This window comes from Melospiza melodia, chromosome 4 (assembly GCF_035770615.1).
Source record: "Melospiza melodia melodia isolate bMelMel2 chromosome 4, bMelMel2.pri, whole genome shotgun sequence".
Classification (NCBI taxonomy): domain Eukaryota; kingdom Metazoa; phylum Chordata; class Aves; order Passeriformes; family Passerellidae; genus Melospiza; species Melospiza melodia.
The window spans coordinates 1,835,974-1,854,662 of NC_086197.1; the positions used below are offsets into that span (position 1 = coordinate 1,835,974).

Genomic DNA, 18,689 nt, shown 5'->3' on the forward strand with positions numbered 1-18,689 from the left:
AGGATAACCAAGGACTTTGAAACCAAAATCCTGTTCCTTTTTTAACCAAGGATAATCAAGGACTTTTTAAACCAAAATCCTGGTCCTTTTTAACCAAAATCCTGGTCCTTTTTTTAACCAAGGATAACAAAGGACTTTTTAAACCAAAATCCTGGTCCTTTTGTAATCAAAAATCCTTTTTTAACCAAGGATAACCAAGGACTTTGAAACCAAAATCCTGGTCCTTTTTTAACCAAAATCCTGGTCCTTTTTAACTAAGGATTTTTAAACCAAAATCCTGGTCCTTTTTAAACTAAAATTCTGGTCCTTTTTTTAACCAAGGATTTTTAAACCAAAATCCTGGTCCTTTTTTAACCAAGGATAACCAAGGACTTTGAAACCAAAATCCTGGTCCTTTTTTAACCAAAAATCCTTTTTTAACCAAGGATAACCAAGGACTTTTTAAACCAAAATACTGTTCCTTTTGTAACCAAGGATAACCAAGGACTTTTTTAACCAAAATCCTGGTCCCTTTTTAACCAAAAATTCTTTTTTAACCAAGGATAACCAAGGACTTTGAAACCAAAATCCTGGTCCTTTTTAAACCAAAAATCCTTTTTTAACCAAGGATATCCAAGGACTTTGAAACCAAAATCCTGGTCCTTTTTAAACCAAAAATTCTTTTTTAACCAAGGATAACCAAGGACTTTTTTTAACCAAAATCCTGTTCCTTTTTTAACCAAGGATAACCAAGGACTTTGAAACCAAAATCGTGGTCCTTTTTAACCAAAATCCTGGTACTTTTTTAACCAAGGATTTTTAAACCAAAATCCTGGTCCTTTTTTAACCAAGGATAACCACGGACTTTGAAACCAAAATCCCGATTCTTTCTTAACCAAGGATAACCAAGGACTTTGAAACCAAAATGCTGATCCTTTTTAACCAAAATCCTGGTCCTTTTTTAACCAAGGATTTTTAAACCAAAATCCTTGTCCTTTTTTAACCAAGGATAACAAAGGACTTTTTAAACCAAAATCCTGGTCCTTTTGTAACCAAAAATCCTTTTTTAACCAAGGATAACCAAGGACTTTTTAAACCAAGTACATCCTACAGAACTTGGTTAAAAAAGTCCTTGGTTATCCTTGGTTTAAAAAGTCCTTGGTTATCCTTGGTTTAAAAAGTCCTTGGTTATCCTTGGTTAAAAAAGGAGCAGGAATTTTGTCCTTAGATGTGTCCAGAGGGATGAATGAGGGAATCCAGAGGCTCCAGCCTATTTGGGTCTCAGCTGTGCACAAAGGAAAGCTGGGCACTCGTTTATTGGGGTTAATCAAGGTTTGTGTGGCCCAAACCAACCTGGTTTTCTGCTGAAAAATGAAATTAAAGAATCACTGTGGAAAGGGTTGGGTTGGAAGGATCTTCAAACCTTCAAAGCCACCCAGTGCCAAGGGCAGGGACATCTCCCACTGTCCCAGGGGACACTGCCAGGGCTCCAGGGCTGCTCTGGGAATTCCAGCCCCAAATCCAATCCCAATCTCTCCTCTTTAACTGCAGAACCATTCCCTTTTCTCCTGTCTGTGTTTTCCCATGTAAAAATCCTCTTCCTGTCTCTTTCATAGCCCCTTTTAAATCCTGAAAGCCCAACTGAACCTAAAAGCCTCCAGAATTCTCCAGAATTCTCCATTCTCCCTAATTTACACTCAATTCTTTTAAAGTCCCTAAAAGCATAAACCTCAACCCAAGCCTGCTCTAAATTCACTTTGAGATAAGAATAACCCCATCCAGAACAGTTTTGGTGAAGTTAAATGTGATTTAAGTGGATTTCTTAAATAAATCCCAGAATTCCAGCCACCAACAATTGGAAATCATCGAATATTTACAAACTACACACTTGCAGCTGAACCTGTTGGGGCCATTTTGTAAAAAAACCAAGAATTTAAGATAATTCTTAATGGTCGTGAGCTGAACTAACTCCGTGTGTTAATTAATTAAAACTCCCCTTTAAATCATCCTTCAGAAGGCAACATTAAAAAATAAAAAGTTCAAAATAACATTCAAAAAACTCACTGAACAATTTCAATGACATCATTCAAAGAGGCAAAGTTTTGATGAGGTAAAATCAAGAGTTTTTCCTGCGCTGTAAAGAACAGCGGGAAATAAATAAGGCACTGGAAGTGGTGTTATTAATGTTAATAACAAGCACAGCATTAGAGAGTTTCCTGTCTGCTGCAATTGAGGCACCTTTAAATGTCAGGCAGAATAAAAAAAAAAATGCACAGTGACTTGAATTAAATCCACTTGCAAGGAGAGAAAAATGACAGAAAATGTTCCACCGCTGCTTTGTATTTTTGTTTCCTTAGATTATCTTTATTTTCACACGTCTTTGACGTCAAAGTGATTCATGAATTGATTTTTTTTTTCACTTAAGGATGCTGGAAGATCAATATCAAAATTATTGTGGATATTTGGCTTGGCATTCAAAATTCAAAAGAGTTGGATAGTGCCATTGTGTTTCCAGCACAGAAAATTGTGCTGCATGAAAAAATCCACTTTTTAGGAGTTTTTTTCTTTTGCAGTTCTGTTTTGCAGGAAGTTTCCAGAAGAATCTGAGGTCATAAAATTGGGCTGGGAGGTATTAACAGCCTCCCCTGAGGCCTGGCAAGTAAAGATATTTTGGAATAACTGAGGTGGAAAATCTGCAAACTCATCCCTGCCTGACCCAATCCTCAGTGTGTGAGAGCACCAAAGTGGGACCTGAGAGAAGAGAAAGCCACCTCAGATATTAAATAAGGGCTGAGAGGACACCAGGAACCAACGTGGGAAATAGCAAAAAGAAAATAATTCAGATTTTCTAATCATTCCTCGCAGTGCTGGAGGATTTTTGGAGCCCTTCAAGGAATTTGTTGTTGAAAAATGAAATTATTCAGTGCTGTTGGAAGGAGGTGAGCCCAGCCTGGTACCTGGTTGTCCTCCAGGTTGATCACCTCCAGCAGGTCGTGCTCCTCCAAGCCTTGCAGGCTGTTTATTTTGTTGTTGGACAGATTCACACGCTGTAGGTTTTTCAAGCTCTTCAGCCCATCCACCTTCTCAATCTGGTTAAAGCTCTAAGAAAAATGAAAGCAGAGAAATTGCAAATAAACCTCTATTAAAAATAATGTTCCTGAGGGAAAAAAGGAGTTATTTTTTGGATTTTAGGAGATTTTGTCATGGAGAATCCTGTAAAAATAGGTTTTTATGCACTAGCCTCATGCACATCCTGATGTGTTACATTCCTGCTGAAAAACCTCTATTGAAAAGAACATTCCTGAATGGAAAAAAGACAGTTATTTCTTGGATTTGAGGAATTTTGGTTGTGGAGAATCCTGTCACAAATAGGCCTTTCTGCATTAGCCTCATGCACATCCTGATGTGTTTCACTTCTGCTGATAAACTTCTATGGAAAACAACATTCCAGAGGTGAAAAAATTATTTGTTGGTTTTGAATATCTTTTCTTGAGGAGAATCCTGTCACAAATAGGCCTTTCTGCACTAGCCTCATGCACATCCTGATGTGTCACATTTCTGCTGATAAACCTCTATGGAAAACAACATTCCTGAGGGGAAAAAAGGAATTATTTGTTGGATTTGAGGACTTTTTGTCATGGAGAATCCTGTAAAATAGAGGATTAATGCATTGGCCTCATGCCCATCCTGATGTGCCACCTTTCTGCAGATATACCTCTATGGAAAACAACATTCCTGAGAGAAAAAAGGAGTTATTTGTTGGATTTGAGGAATTTTTGTTGTGGAGAATTCTGCCAAAAATAGGCCTTTCTGCATTAGCCTCATGCACATCCTGATATGTTATATTTCTGCTAATAAACCTCTATTAAAAACAACATTCCTGAGGGAAAAAAAAGGAGTTATCTGTCTGGATTTGAGGATCCTTTCTTGTGGAGAATCCTATCACAAGTAGACTTTTCTGCATTAGCCTCATGCACATCCTGATGTGCTATATTTCTGCAGATATATCCTTATGGAAAACAACTCCTTTTATCCCTCAGGAATATTGTTTTCCATAGAGGTTCATCTGCAGAAATATAATACATCAGGATGTGCATGAGGCTAATGCAGAAAGGCCTATTTTTGAAAGGATTCTCCACAAGAAAGGATCCTCAAATCCCACAAACAACATTCCAAAAGGGAAAAAAAGAGAGTTATTTGTGGGATTTGAGGAGTTTTTGTTGTGGAGAATCCTGTAAAAATAGGCTTTTATGCACTAGCCTCATGCACATCCTGATGTGTTACATTTCTGCTGATAAACCTCTATGAAAAACAACGTTCATGAGGGAAAAAAAGAATTATTTGTTGGATTTGAAGAATTTTTGTCATGGAGATTCCTGTAAAATATAGGATTAATGCATTGGCCTCATGCCCATCCTGATGTGTTAATTTCTGCTGATAAACCTCTATGAAAAACAACATTCCAGAAGGAAAAAAAGAGAATTATTTGTTGGATTTGAGGATCCTTTCTTGTGGAGAATCCTGTCACAAATAGACCTTGATGCACTAGCCTCATGCACATCCTGATGTGTTACATTTCTGCAGATATACCTGTATGGAAAACAACATTCCTGAGGGAAAAAAGGAATTATCTGTTGGATTTGAGGAATTTTTGTTGTGGAGAATCCTGTCACAAATAGGCCTTTCTGCATTAGCCTCATGCACATCCTGATGTGTTTAATTTCTGCTAATAAACTTCTATGGAAAACAACATTTCTGAAGGAAAAAAAAGAGTTATTTGTTGGATTTGAGGATTCTTTCTCATGGAGAATCCTGTCACAACTGGGCCTTTCTGCATTAGCCTCATGCACATCCTGATCTGCTATATTTCTGCAGATATACCTTTATGGAAAATAACTCAGTTTTCCCTCAGGAATGTTGTTTTCCATAGAAGTGTATAGCAGAATTTAACACATCAGGATGTACATGAGGCTAATGCATTAAGGTCTATTTTTAAAGCATTCTCCATGAGAAAGGATCCTCAAATCTCACAAATAAAATTCCAGAAGGAAAAAAAGAGAGTTATTTGTGGGATTTGAGCATCCTTTCTCATGGAGAATCCTGTCACAAATAGGCCTTTCTGCATTACCCTCATGCACATCCTGATGTGTTTAATTTCTGCTAATAAACTTCTATGGAAAACAACATTCGTGAGGCAAAAAAAGAATTATTTGTTGGATTTGAAGATCTTTTCTTGAGGAGAATACTGTCGCCAATAGACCTTTCTGCACTAGCCTCATGCACATCCTGATGTGTCACATTTCTCCTCATGGAAAAAAGGAATCAACTCTCTCCTGATTAGCTTATCTCCAACTCACCTTGAAGAGACAACAGCAATAAAAAGAGCTCTAACATTTTTTAAAAACTGATGTTGGCCCAAGAACACTCCTGTCACCATCCAGCTCAAAATTTAGAACACAGAGATGCATGGAAAATTATGGAATATATATACATAAATACATTGAATTTCCCTCTGTAATCATGGCTCCATTTACACTTGTGATTACAGAATAAATAATGAAAAAATTAAGGTGGGACAGAGAAGAGACAGGCTGAGGGTTGGGAATGTTCCCTGGAGCAGGGAAGGCTCCAGGGAGAGCTCCCAGCACATGGCAGGGCCTGCAGGGGCTCCAGCAGAGCTGCAGGGGGACTGGGGACAAGGCCTGCAGGGACAGCACCCAGGGAATGGCTCCCACTGCCAGAGGGCAGCCATGGGTGGCATCTTGGCCATGAGGAATTCCTGCCTGGGCTGGCATTGCCAGAGCAGATGGGGCTGCCCCTGATCCCTGCAGTGCCCAAGGCCAGGCTGGAGCAGCCTGGGATGGTGGCATTGGAATGGGATGGGCTTGAAGGGCCCTTCCCACCCAAACCATTCTGGGATTTGGGACACCCAGAATCCATCCCCAGGGATTTTTATGGAAGTTGGGGATGGAGAAGGGAAGGGAGACCCTTCCTGGAGTGCTGAGGTTCCCAGTGAAGCCCCCAGATCCCAAAATCCCTTCCTAGAGAGGAGTCGGGGTGGGGATGGATCCAATGGCAGGCTGGGAGAGCTGGGAATGGAGGGAATTCCCTGGAGAGGGAGCCTGGGGTGGGATTTTGGGAAGGGATTCCCAGAGCAGCTGGGGCTGCCCCTGATCCCTGCAATGGCCAAGGTTGGGCACTGGGGCTGGAGCAGCCTGGGATGGTGGGAGGTGTCCCTGCCATGGCAGGGGTGGCACTGGGTGACCTTGAAGGTCCCTTCCCACCCAAACCATTCCACAATTCCATAATTCCCTGATATGATACCAAAATCTCTCTGGAACACATAAATCCACATTAACACACATCAAGTGAAGGCTTCATTCGCTGTCAGTGACAGCACAGAAATGTTTAAAAAATAATAATTAAAAAACCCCAATTTTCCTGTCAATTCTTCCAGACTTGCCCACACAAAAGGCCCCAAATTTTTGAGAACCAACCCTCAGAGTTTTTTCAAACAAGGCCCTGATTTCTCGCTGGCCTCCAGATGGTTCCATTCCTCAGGGCCTCACAAACCAGAGACTCATTTCTGCCCAAACTCCAAGCAGGGACAACAATTCCCTGTCCCACACATCCCCAGATGGCCTCTCCACAGGATTCCTCCTCCATAACCTTGCAAATTTTATTTTTCCATCAGCCTCACCTTGTGCTGAAAGCTTGGAAGCCTCATCTCCTATTAATACATATTTAGGAACTGTAGAAATAAATAAGGCAGCTGACTCTAATGTTAATCCAGTTGTCTGTCCTTGACATTTTTCCTGACTTTTAAATGTTTAATTAGGTTATTAATAGCACGGAGGCTTCGTTAGCCCTCTGGTTAATCAGGTACAGCTCAGAGCTGGAAATGCAAAATGCTGGGCCAGAGGTGCACAGAAAATTCTGGGAACAAAAGGGATTTGGGGATGGATCCTTTAAAAGCAGAAAATTCCTAAGGGTCCATTTCATTAGAGCTGTGCTTCCTATTTTATTTTTTTTTCCTTTGCAAACATGAGTGGAATTTCTTTTTTTTTTTTTTTTTTTCTTTGCAAACATGAGTGGAATAAAGGGATTTTTGGTACAGCAAAGCAGAATTTACAGGTTTTGAAGTGTTCCTCCCAAATGTCAGAACTTTCTGCTCTATTCAAATTTAGAAAAGAAAAGCTCAAGGGGAGAGAAAGCTGAGGAGAAAGAAAGAAGAAGAAAAGAAAGAAGAAGGAAAGAAGAAGGAAAACAAGAAGGAAAGAAGAAGAAAAGGGGAAGAAACGAAGATGGAAAAAGGAAGGAAAAAGGAAGGAAAAAGGAAGGAAAAAGGAAGGAAAAAGGAAGGAAAAAGGAAGGAAAAAGGAAGGAAAAAGGAAGAAAAGGAAGAAGAAAAGGAAGAAGAAAAGGAAGAAGAAAAGGAAGAAGAAAAGGAAGAAGAAAAGGAAGAAGAAAAGGAAGAAGAAAAGGAAGAAGAAAAGGAAGAAGAAAAGGAAGAAGAAAAGGAAGAAGAAAAGGAAGAAGAAAAGGAAGAAGAAAGAAGAAAAAGAAGGGAGAAAGAACAAAGAAAGAAGGAGAAAGAAGGATAATAATAACAACAACATCATCAACAACAACAACAATAATAATAATAATAGTAGCAACTGCATTTTATTCTAATTACTTCTAATTTTTAAAGAATATGCTCAGCTAAAATCTCTTTCCATCACTTCCACCTGGCTAATTAACAAAGACAAGCAGTGTTATCAATAGTGATATCAGCCCCTCAGAACCCCAAATGAGATTTAATAAGATTTAACTGTTAACAATCTCACTTTGGCCAGAGCAGATTCCCAAGGGAATTCCTGGTGGAGTGTTAAACAAAGCAGGAATTCAGGGCACACAGTGAAGGAGGGACTTGCTGTGGCTCAAATTTGGAGAAAAAAAGCATCAAAGTATTTAAAAAGTATTTAGGAAAAAGCTCCTCTTACTCCTAGAGCTCCTTTCAGAACATTTTATTTATAAGATATGATATATAATATAACATATAATGTATATGTTATAATATGATATAAAATATGATATATAATATGATATATAATAGGATATACAATATATAATGTAGGATATAATATATAATATATAATATATAATATATAATATATAATATATAATATATAATATATAATATATAATATATAATATATATCAAATACAATATAATATAACATCATAGTATATTATAGAATTATACTATATTATAAAATTATACTATATTGTATAATATAACAGTACATTATATTACATATTATATTACACTACGTTACATATTACTTATATTATATTATATTATATTATATTATATTATATTATATTATATTATATTATATTATATTATATTATATTATATTATATTATATTATATTATATTATATTATATTATATTATATTATATCATATTATATCATATCATATCATATCATATCATATCATATCATATCATATTATATTATATTATATTATATTATATTATATTATATTATATTATATTATATTATATTATATTATATTATATTATATTATATTATATTATATTATATTATATTATATCATATCATATCATATCATATCATATCATATGACATTATGTGACATTATATAGTATATAGTACCAAATAATACATAATAAAATATATACTATAAAATAATATATAATGCAAAATAATATATATTACATTTATTATCTTCATATTTATAATATTCTATTTATTATTTACATGAAGGTCTTGCTCTCTGGGTAAGAGACAGGCAGGAAAAGCCTCAGACTGAATTTTCCTTACCAGGTTGAGGACCCTGATGGGCAGGTTGTGCAGGCCCCTGATGGCAGCCAGCCTGTTGTGTGACAGCCCCAGCTGGGTCAGGCTGTGACACTGCTCCAGCCCTCGGATCTCCTCAATCTCATTGTCTGTGCACGGCTCTCAGGAGAAAAACATGAGCTGAACACAAAACCTGAGCAGTAATGAGGTGCTAAATCAACAAATTGGGGTTATGGGCTGGGGAGCTGGACAGGGAAGGATTTATCCTGAAGGGCTTTAAATCCTACTGCTCCTACAGAAATTATTCAAGTTATAATTTTATGGGGTTATTTTAGTTTAAATTATACCTGTTTGTCTTGGCCATCTGTCCTGAGAGGAGAAAGTGCATTTTAAATTAACGTCACAGTTATAAACAGCAGCACAAGTAATTAGAATTCCTCTCAGGGAACCTCAGCATTACCAGAACTCCTCAAATTCCCTAAACAAAGAACTTTTGACAACAAATCCAGCTCCAATTCCTCCTTGAAATGGATGAAGTGAGAGGAACCTGACCCTGATCTGCCCAAAATCAGGTAAAACTCTGGGACACTTCGGTGACTGGAGTTAATCAGAAGTTTGAATAAAGAAAAATTAAAGTTTAGGCCACAAGCATCAATGTGAGGCAGCAAATTGCTCAGCCCTGTATAATAATAAATTCAATTTTTGCCTTTTCATGACTCACTATAAAGCTTTGTCCTTTCTTTTTGGCCAAGTTGTGTCTCTCTCTGGTTGGACAATTCCTCCCTTTGGAAAGCTCTCAGGTGTGCACAAAAAAAGAAGAAAATTACCTGAAAATGTGCATCAAAATTGCCTAAACTGGTAAGGAAAGGTGAGTCTGTCACTGGGAAAGGGATGGGAAACGTTTCTGCTGCTGCAGGAGATTTCAGAGGGGATTAAAATCTGATTAACAATCAGATTAAAAATCAATTTATCAGATTAACAATCTGATTAAAAATCTGATTGTTCTACCAGGTGAGGAGAGTTTGACACAGATTGGGGCCACTGAATTCTGAATTTCCAGTCCTGCCCTCATTTTCCTCTTTTTTAGGGGTTTCTCCTGTGTATATGAAAACATTTTTATCCCCATTTCACCAAATGAAGAAATCCAAGGCACCACAAAACCAAACCAAAAACTACACATCAGCTCCACAAGACAAATATTCAATTTATTTTTTTTTAAATTTTCTCCCCTTTTAAATTTTGCTAGAGAGGTTTTTGCTGCATTATGGAAAATTAGGATTGCAAAAGAAAAGTGGTTTGGTGCCATTTTGTGACAGGTTTCGTGTCACCTGCATGCTTTGTAGAGTGGGAAGAACACAAATAAATTTTTTTTTTTAAGTAAAAAACTATTTTAATAACATAATATGATATAATATACATTATATCTGTGTATAATATATATTATATACAAATATAATATAATAATATACATATATAATATATATTATATAATATACATAATATATATGTATATGATAAAATATATATTATATATGCATATAATACATACTATATTTATTATATATATTTCTTTTATATATAGATAGATTTATATAGATATATATAGATTTATTTTAATATATATAATTTAATTTTTATCTTTAAAATATATAATATATAATATATAATACATAATATGTAATATATAATTATATTACATAAAGTATAATTATATTTTATATATTCATATAGTGTATGTTATATTTTAACACCATCAATGCTGAAGTAAATTAAGCTCAGTCTCAGCACCAGAATTACAATTTTATCTCAATTCTAAGGACAAACTGACACGAAGGGGAAAATACAAAGAAAACAGGTATTTATCTGAAGAAATAGCAAAATAAATCAATTTTCCTCCAATTTAAGATTCCCCAAAGGATACAATCCAGCAGCAGCTTGGTAAGTGAGAGGTATTCTGATAAATCTTTCATTTTTGGGATTTGATTGTGTGAAAAATCTACTTCCTAAAGGAAAAAAAAAAAGAGAGGAATTTGGGGTTATTTCTTCAGCATTTACTCTGGCTGGGGGTTTGTTCCACCCTCCCACCACATGCAGGGGTTCAGTGAGGAAGAAAGTAAAAGTAAAAGTAAAAGTAAAAGTAAAAGTAAAAGTAAAAGTAAAAGTAAAAGTAAAAGTAAAAGTAAAAGTAAAAGTAAAAGTAAAAGTAAATCAGACACAAAGATTTGGGAAAGGAAAATGGAAAAGTAAAATGTGAATTGAGGTAAAAAAAGAAGAAGAAAGGAACAAAATTTGACTTGATCGAATACATCTAACTTAGATTCAGAAAATGGTTTTGAATTTAAAACTTTATTTTTTTTATTTAATTTTTTTTCAGACTTACCCTGAGGTTTTTAGGGGCTTTAAAGTTGAAATAAGTGGTCAGTTCATTATTGGAAGCATTCAGCTCTACTAAATAAGGCATGTGACTCACACAGGAAAGATCTAGAAAAGAAATAAAATGTCAAATGCAGAGCCTGAATGCAAAGATCATCCCAGCAAAATGTGATAATTACATCCTGCAGCAATTAAGAGTTAATTTGGAGCTGCATGTGCAGAAAGTGATGCCTGAAATGCAGAAATCAGAGATATTAACACCTTCTCCTAGAGGGGAAAAAAAGGTTTATAAACCATAAAGAATAAATATCCAAGTCAGACATTTAATTTTCATTATGCCTTGAAACAAGAATTTATTTTTATATTTTTAGATATCATTAATATATTATAATATTAATATAATACAATAAAACAATATATTATGTTATGTTATGTTATATTATATTATATTATATTATATTATATTATATTATATTATGTTATGTTATGTTATATTATATTATATTATATTATATTATATTATATTATATTATATTATATTATATTATATTATATTATATTATATTATATTATATTATATTATGTTATATTATGTTATATTATGTTATATTATGTTATATTATGTTATATTATGTTATATTATATTACATTATATTACATTACATTACATTATATTATAATTTTAATATACTAATATAATGTTGTAATATAATATAATATAATATAATATAATATAATATAATATAATATAATATAATATAATATAATATAATATAATATAATATAATATAATATAATATAATATAATGCAACATAATGCAACATAATGTAATATAATAATTACATAATATCATATTATATACCACTATTATTTTTCAGCCTTCTGTCTGTATCCTTTCTGTATTCTATAGTATAGCATTGCATAGCATAATATAATATAATATAATATAATATAATATAATATAATATAATATAATATAATATAATATAATATAATATAATATAATATAATATAATATAATATAATATAATATAATATAATATAATATAATATAATATAATATAATATAATGCAATATAATGCAACATAATGTAATATAATGCAATATAATATAATGCAATGTAATGTAATGCAATTCAATGTAATGTAATATAATGTATTATATTGCATTACATTATATTACATTCATATAATGTAATTATGTATTAATATATGAAATTATATATTATATAAATATATTTTAAAATTATCTAATTATACATATTATATAAATATATATAATTTAATTCTATAATTCTATATAATTATATAATTTTATATAATACAATGTAATGGGATATAATATAATACAATATGATCTAATGTAATGGAATGTAATGTGAATTAGCTTTCTAAGAACACGGAGTCAGATTCATAATTTCCTTCCTGCCACACCCCTTCACCTTGATGTCTGCTGGGATTTTATTTTTGGGTGATAAACTGAGAGTTTGAGCTCCATGTTCCGCTGTTGATGGGCAATGGAGATTTTGGGCAAATTTTCATTATTATCTTTTTAGCCTTCTGTAAGTATCCTTTCTGTATTCTTTACTATAATATAATATAGTACACTATAATGTAATGTAATATAATGTAATGTAATGTATTGTAATGTAATATAATACTGCATTAATATATGTAATTATATATAATATATTATATATTATATAAAATAGATTATAGAATTATTTAATATCTATATTATATATAATGGAATTACATAATATATATAATTATTTAATGTTATGTAATACAATGTAATACGATGTGATACGATATAATATAATATAACATAATGTATTCTATTACATTATATTATATTACATTAATACAATGTAATTATGTATTAATATATGTAATTAGATATTATATATTATATAAAATATCTTATAAAATTAACTAATTATATATTATATAATTATATATAATTTAATTATATAATATATATAATTAGATAATTTTATATAATACAATGTAATGTAATGTAATGTAATGTAATGCAATGCAATGCAATGCAAGAATAAATTAGACTTCTAAGAACATGGAGTCAGATCCATAATTTCCTTCTTGAACTGGGGGACCCCAAAAATGCCAGACCCCTTCACCTTGATATCTGCTGGGGTAATAAACTGAGAATTTGAGTTCCATGTTCTCTGCATGTGCTGCTCTTAATGGGCCGTGGAGATTTTGGGATTTTGGAGGAGATCAAGCCTGGCTCTGTGCAATGTTTAAATTGTCATTAAAATGTCAGCCAGGCTTTGTGACACTAAAACTCCGTGCTCCAGTGAATTTCTCATCTGCAACAGCTTCACAAGGCAGGAATTTGTGGTTCATTTACTCCATACCATTAATTTTATTGGAGGAAAGCTCCATTTTCTGCAGGTGAATGTATCCGGAGAGAATGCTGATGTCACTCAGCCCACGACCCTGGAAAAGGGAAAGGATTTTAATCACAATTTTAATAACTGGTTAATAACTCTGCTCACCCAAAGTCCCTCCAGCTGCAGCAGGACAAGGTGACATTACAAAAAGTGATGGTGGAGTGGCCAGAAATGGAGAAAATGCCAAAAAAAAAGACTTTAAAACAACACAACCACTTCAACTTTAAAACAACACAACCACTTCAACTTCCTGAATGCCACATTCCTGGTGATTTGCACATTCCTCTACTTTTTTTTCCTCCAGCTGACTGAAGGAGGAAGATACATTTTTCACACCTAAGGACTGGATAAGGAAAAAAATATAATAAAATAATAATGATAATAAAAATATTACAATATAATATAAACATAATAATATATTATTATATATAATGTACAATATATAATATTATATAAAATAATATAAATGTAATTAATATTATAATATAATATAAATATAATTATATTATAGAAATATAATGATAATTAAATAATAATAATTTTAAAATCTCAGTGCTGATGCTAATACATGAAAAAAACCCCCAACAAATCACCACTCTGACAGTCAGCCGGAGCCACTGTGAATCTTAGCAAAAACCCTATTTTTATAACCATTTTATTGTCATTAACATGAAACAGGCAACGACAAAAATCTGCCTTTGAAAATCTTGTTTTTTAACAAGCCTTTTTTTCCCAACTATTTGCTGTTGAAAAAAATGCAAATAATATAATATATATAATATTATATATAATAATGATATATACATATCTATATTCTATATATAATTTATTTTTATATTTTTATGTCTATTTCTATATATAATATCATACAAAATATGCAATTCTATTTTTAGATATAATTTATGTTTATAGTTTTATATCTATGATATCTAATATTATATAAAATATATGTTTATATTTTTATCTATTTTATATATAATATTATATAAAATACATATTTATCTTTTTATATATAATTTATTTTTATATGTTTATATCTATTATATGTATAATACTGTATGAAATCTATATTTACATTTTAATATATAATTGATTTTTATATTTTTATATCTATTATATATATAATATGATATGAAATCTATATATTTATTTCACACATAATTGAGGTTTTATATTTTTATACTATTGTATATATTATATTATATTATATTATATTATATTATATTATATTATATTATATTATATTATATTATATTATATTATATGTATCATATTATATTATATGTATCATATTATATGTATCATATTATATTATATGTATCATATTATATTATATATACATTAATATTTTATATATAATTGATTTTTATATTCTAATATATTAAAAATATTTTAATATATTATTTTTATATTCAAAAAAAGGGAACATTTGTGCAGAAAAGCACCTTAAAATGATGTTTTTTTGCTGGTACTCACTGGCAGTGACAGGTGAAGATAAACGTACTCAGTGCCGGGGGCGGAGCGGCCAAAGGTGTGGAGCCCCTCAGCGGCCGTGTCTTCATCCAACACCTCCTGCAAGTGACCCTGAAAACACCAGGAAAAGAGAAAAAGTGGATTTAGAGGAGATTTATGAGGGGAAATTCCCACTGGGAGAACCCCGAGGCTGCTGGGGTTCAGGTGGGAACAGGGTTGATAAAAGTCCTCTGTCACCGGGATATTTTATCAAAAATTCCTTTTGCCAGGATCTTTCCTCCTGGGAAGCTGGGAAGCTTCAGCGTCTCCATGTTTTGGTACTTTGGAATGTGATTTGGAGAATTGTTTACCCAGCATGTGAATTGTTTTTACTTAATGACCAATCACAGCCCAGCTGTGTCAGACTCTGGTCAGTCACAAGATTTTGTTATTCATTCTTTGCTAGTGTTCTGATGAAACCCCTTCTCTTTCTTTAGTGTAGTTTTAGTGTATAATTTTCTTTTAACATAATTGTATCATAAAATAATAAATCAGCCTTCTGAGAACATGGAGCCAAGACTCTCATCTCTTCCCTTGTCTGTGTCATTGTCATATTTTCTGGAAAAATCCTCTTTGCCCAGGAATCCTCTCCTGAGAAGCCTCAGAGATAAAGGAAAACAATATTCTCTCATTTGCTTCTGCTGTGTTTTGCTGCTTTGGAATGTGGTTGGAGATTGTTTATCCAACAGGTGATTGTTCCATTGGTTTCATGGGAATTGTTTTAATTAATGACCAATTATGGTCAGGCTGTGTGGGTCTCTGAGGAGCCAGTCATGAGTTTTTCATTATTATCTTATTAAGCCTTCTGTCTGTATCCTTTCTGTACTCTTTAGTATAGTTTTAGTATATAATTTTCTTTTAATATAATATAGATCAGAAAATAGTAAATCAGCCTTCTGAAACATGGAGTCAGATTCTCATCTCTTCCCTCATCTGTGTCACATTCATATTTTCTGGAAAATCCCTTTGCCCAGGATTTCTTCTCCTGGGAAGATGAGAGGCCTCAGAGAAAAAGGAAAACAATATCATTTGCTTCTCCTGTGTTTTGCTGCTTTGGAATGTGGTTGGAGATTGTTGGATCCTTTGGAGAAAGAGAACTGTGAAAGATGGGACCCATCAGGGGTAATTTTAGATGATTGGCTTTAAAGCATCTACAACATAATGTAACAAAAGCTGATAGGCCAAGAAACACTTATAATGTCTGGTGATTAGGAAATAATTGGCTTCTGATTGTGATGGTGTGAATTATAACATCTGCATTGTCTCATCCTTCACGTGAGACTGAAAATGGAATAAAAGTTTTTAAAACATCTCTGAGCTGCCCCATCTCTAGCTCAGAAAACAGCTTAATCCAACAGAGACCAAGATAAAGAACAGAATAATTTCATTAGAGCACCTACATGTTATAGCGAGGGAGAGCACAGAATAATTTCCACAGGGCAAAATATGAGGTGATATTTTGTGGTGTTGGGATTTAAATCTGGGCAGGGCAGGGAGAGAAAATTCCCACGTGTCCATGGGGTTTATTGAAGCTCAGGCTGGGAATTTAAGCAGGAAATTGGGTTAATTTGGCCATATATTTGCCAGGCAGTTTACCCTTAATCTTATATGGCCAGGAGCACTTGGCAGTGCTGGGTTAATGGCTGGAACTGACAATTTTCAAAGTTTTTTTTCCCAATCTAATTGATTTTGAGAGAGAGAGAGACACAATCCATGAGGACCCCGGACACCACGGCGAAGGGAGGGACCCTAAAAAAGGCAGAAATCGGAGGTGCCGCCCTTCTTCCCCCGAAATCCGCACCGAGGGGGGAAAGAACAGCTCCCTCCCATGCCCACACCCCTCCCCACACAGCCCTGGGCCGAACCTCTGAGCGCTCCGACTCTTCCTCCTCGCCCTCCTCCTCCGGCTCATCCTCGCCGTGAGGGGCGCCGGGCCGGGGCTTCTCCTGGAGTAACTCCTCAGCGAGCGCCTGCGGCGGCTCCTCAGGAGGGGGAAGCGGCTCCCCGGGGCTGCTTTCTGTGCCGTTCTCCTCGCCGCCTGCCATGAGCTGTGATAAGGAGAGAGGAGACGGAGGAAACTCCGCTATCGGCGCCGTCCCTGCTCAGCCCAGGCCGCCGCCATTTGTTTACGCGTTGCTATGGAAACGGGAAGCACCGGTGATTGGCTCCAACCGCCCCGCCAGCCAATAGGAGCGCAGAGCGTGCAGCGGGGCAGCATGGGAGTTGTAGTTCGCCTCCCTCAGGGAGCCCTTAGCCTCGCTCCCGCGTTATTGTGAAAAATGCCTATTTTATGATTGGCTTTTTGCAAATATTCAAACGAATATTATCTGTGTTGTGTTAGAAAGTGACGCTGTGTTAATTTTCTTAAGTAGTTTGTTGAAGATAGTTTTAGGTTATAACATAGGGTTAAAATAGAAACTATGCTATGTAGGATGCTTTTTTTTCCTAAAGAAAGGACTCACACTGAGATAGCAGCCACAGGACACCTGAATCTTTCAGAGAAAGAGAATTTATTGCCCCACTATCAGGAGAAATGAACTTCTTCCTGCCTCATTTGGGTAGGATGACACCATCAGGATTCAGAGGAACAAGCTGACACTGCCCAGACAGAATCCTGTGTTTGAATGGAATTTGTGCATCATGTATGAGATGTATGAATATTCAACAGGTTATTGTTTTTAAGGGTTAATTCTCTGTTAACGTGGGGCCTTTTTCAGGCTAATGTTGCCCAGAAAAGGTACCCAGACTGTCCCTAACTCTTCATTTCTATTGTCTCATATTGTCCTAATTCAAACTGTCCAAATTATTATTACTCTAATTGTATTGCTACTTTTATAACCATGTTATTACTATTAAACTTTTAAAATTTTAAAGAACGAGTGATTGGCGTTTTTCACAGTTATAAATATGTCAATTTAAGGAGATAAAGAGGCGTACAAAGACTCTCTGGTGAGCACTGAGCCTTTACTGCCACCTCAGTGTGTGCAGGGTGACCAAATTAATTTTGATCAACCATAAGGTGACCCAGACCCTTCTTAAGCCAAATTTACATATTAACATTGACAGCCCTGAGGATGAAATGGTTTCCAGGTGTGCCGTGTCTCACCTGTATGACCACAGTCCCCAGAACCCCACCTGTAACCTGCGATTGTGCCACCTGTGAAAAATGCCAATCGCATGTTTTGGAAATGTTAAAAGTTTAATAGTAATAAAATGGTTATAAAAATAGTAATACAATTAGAGTAATAATAATTTGGACAGTTTGAATTAGGACAATATGAGGCAATAGAAACAAAGAGTTATGGACAGTCTGGGTACCTTTTCTGGGCAAAATAAGCCCCAAAAAGGACCCACGTTAACAGAGGATTAACCCTTAAAAACAATAACCTGTTGCATATTTATACACCTCATACATGATGCATAAATTCCATTCAAACACAGGATTGTGTCTGATCATCATCCACTCCTAACTTGAAGAACTCCTAACATCACCCAAATGAGGCAGGAAGAAGTTCATTTCTCCTGATAATGGGGCAATAAATTCTCTTTCTCTGAAAGATTCAGGTGTCCTGTGGCTGCTGTCTCACTGTGAGTCCT

General features: G+C 34.3%; 1 protein-coding gene across 1 annotated transcript in view; it reads right to left on the reverse strand.

Annotated features, from left to right (window-relative positions):
• LRGUK (leucine rich repeats and guanylate kinase domain containing) overlaps nt 1–17,137 on the reverse strand; it is a 42,125-nt gene extending 24,988 nt beyond the window's left edge. Inside the window, exons 1-7 of the mRNA XM_063155773.1 lie at nt 16,958–17,137; nt 15,057–15,164; nt 13,545–13,626; nt 11,170–11,270; nt 10,711–10,792; nt 8,814–8,938; nt 2,937–3,080 (exon numbers count right to left, since the gene is read on the reverse strand). Of these exons, the coding sequence (XP_063011843.1) occupies nt 2,937–3,080; nt 8,814–8,938; nt 10,711–10,792; nt 11,170–11,270; nt 13,545–13,626; nt 15,057–15,164; nt 16,958–17,137 (822 nt within the window). The remainder of the gene's footprint in view (nt 1–2,936; nt 3,081–8,813; nt 8,939–10,710; nt 10,793–11,169; nt 11,271–13,544; nt 13,627–15,056; nt 15,165–16,957) is intronic.
• Nucleotides 17,138–18,689: the final 1,552 nt, after the last annotated feature.